At 44.8% G+C, this 2,393-nt stretch overlaps 1 protein-coding gene across 1 annotated transcript in view; it reads left to right on the top strand.

Moving 5' to 3' along the window:
- The first annotated feature begins 2,081 nt into the window (after window positions 1-2,081).
- Actl6a (actin-like 6A) overlaps window positions 2,082-2,393 on the top strand; it is a 26,320-nt gene continuing 26,008 nt past the window's right edge. Inside the window, exon 1 of the mRNA XM_013033704.1 lies at window positions 2,082-2,305. Within this exon, the coding sequence (XP_012889158.1) occupies window positions 2,281-2,305 (25 nt within the window). The 5' untranslated portion in view covers window positions 2,082-2,280. The remainder of the gene's footprint in view (window positions 2,306-2,393) is intronic.

Below are 2,393 nucleotides of genomic sequence, written 5' to 3' on the forward strand. Positions count from 1 at the left end.
GGCATTTTTAATGAATCTTGAACATATATACTCAAAAATGTCTATACTGAAGGGTTTTATGTTGTTGTTGTTGTGCCAGTACTGAGACTTAAACTCAGAGTCTAGTTGCTATCTCTTAGCTTTTTCACTCGAGGCTGGCACTCTACCACTTGAGCCAAAATTCTATTTCCTGCTTTTTGCTGGTTAACTGGTGATAAGAGTCTCACATGTTTTCTTGCCCAGGCTAGCTTTTAACTGTGACCCTCAGATCTCAGTTTCCAAAGTAGCTAAGATTATAAATTGTGAGGCACAGGAATCTGGCTTGAAATTTACTGGCTTGAAATTTACATATTCTGCAGCATGAAATAAAGTAATTGTAAAAACATACACATTTTTTGCATAATTTTGTCTTAGCCAATGATAATCCTCTGAATTTGCTTCCTAGCTTTCATAAATGAAACTTATGAAATTAATAAAAGCTCAGACAGAGGACAGAATAAGTACTGTTTTGTAACGTATGCTGGAATTTCATAATGTAAAGCCCCAACTAGGGAGGTGGGAGGCGGGGAGAAGTGAGACTGGGGTACCTAGTATCCTCCTGCAATATAGTGAGAATGAAAGAACAGCGACTCCATGAGGTGAAGCTGAGTGTTGAACTTGGCAAACAAGATTTCTGATACTTAGGTATATTTGAAGACTTTTTTTCTTTCTTTTTTTTTTTTCTTGGCCATTCCTGGGGCTTTAACTCAGGGCCTGGGCACTGTCTCTGAGCTTCTTTTGCTCAAGGCTAGCACTCTACCATTTCCAGCTTTTTCTGTGTATGTGGTACTGAGGTATACAACCCAGGGCTTCATGCATGCTAGACAAGCACTGTACCACTAAGCCACATTCCCAGGTTCTCAAAGACTTTTTGAAAGAGCACTTGTTTGCATAGACCTGACTCAGAATCAAGCACTCAGCAACCTACTGTGGACTAGATCAATTTACTCTTTTATTTTGTCTTTTTGTTTTTTAGGTTGATTATATATCTAATAAACTGCTTCACGAAGAAAATCTACTGCAAGCATTGATAGCTTATCAGGTTTTGATTTTGGTTTTACAATTGAGGGATTGGGCATGGGCCGTAGTACAAACTAGGACGCACATAACATACACAAGAGTCTAGCAGGTCTAGAACAGGTGGCTCTTGTAACCCTAACTACTGAGAAGGCTGAGGATCCTGGTTCAAAGCCAGTCCATACAAACAAATCCAAGAGGCTCTTAAACTCCAATCAACCACTAAAAAGTTAGAAGTAGAGCTGTGGTTCAAGTGGCAGACTTGAGCAAAAAAAGCTAAAGGAAAATGGTCAGGTCCTGAGTTCTAGTCTCAGCACTGACAAGTGCATTTTCTTTGAAGCTTATTATACTGATTTATTACTAAATAAAACACTGATTCCAACGATGAACAAAGGGACCAAGCTAACCTGAAGTTAAATAATTTGAAAAGACATCAGAAAAGAGACAATTCTTTCATTTATATTTGATCAAAAACAGAAAATCTCTTTATCGAGAACTCTAAGCATAACTTCTGTCTTGTTTGTGCTATCAGACTTACAATTCTTTTGTATTGCAGAGTATGGTACCTGTGGAAGGAGGCAGCCCCAGGCCCCATAGGGGCTGAGGTGTTCTCATCAACCTTGTTGAACTGCTCCTTTTTCTGATGAACTCTGAGCTAGTGGGACAAATATTTACTCTGTGCAGCTGATCGTATTTTCTTTTTTTTATTAAAATAACATTTTATTTTCATCACCAAAGCCTGGAATCTCTCCGTAGTTACATTTTCTCAGTTTCCAGGTTCTGTTTCCAGAGGTCACCCTTCCTCCAGCGGGGTTGGTCGCATTCTCCTGAGTATCCCGTTACTCACCTGAGGAGCAACTCTTGTGTTCCGGCCCCCTCCGCCCTACTTCCCGCCCCCACGAGAAGCTCCGCCCGCTCCAGCCCCGCAACCCAACTCCTTCCCTCCTTCCGCCGCTTTTCCCCTTCCCGCCCCCATGGCTGTTTCCGATTGGCTAATCTAGCGGGATGCAGCAGAGCAGAGTTCTGATTGGCTAGAGGGCAGACTTGCCCCTTCTGATTGGCTGATAAGAAGAACCAGCAAGTGTGGCTGTGCTCTAGGGTGTGTGGACGCCGCTTTGTTGCCTGCGGGGGTGGTGGTGAAGTTGAGGGGTTCGCGGGCTATCGTTTCTGTGTCCTGCGGCCTCAGCCCCTGCAGTCACTTCGCCCCGCACAGTCTTCAGCCTCGGGGTCGTGCCGACAGCAGCCATGAGCGGCGGCGTGTATGGGGGAGGTGAGTGCGGGCGTGAGAGCGCGCGTTTTCGGTGCCGGGGTTTGCAACCGCCTCCGCGCCCGCCCTCGCCGCGGACCCCCCGGCGCTC

The sequence above is a fragment of the Dipodomys ordii genome, unplaced genomic scaffold, assembly GCF_000151885.1.
Source record: "Dipodomys ordii isolate 6190 unplaced genomic scaffold, Dord_2.0 Scaffold175, whole genome shotgun sequence".
Taxonomy (NCBI): Eukaryota; Metazoa; Chordata; class Mammalia; order Rodentia; family Heteromyidae; genus Dipodomys; species Dipodomys ordii.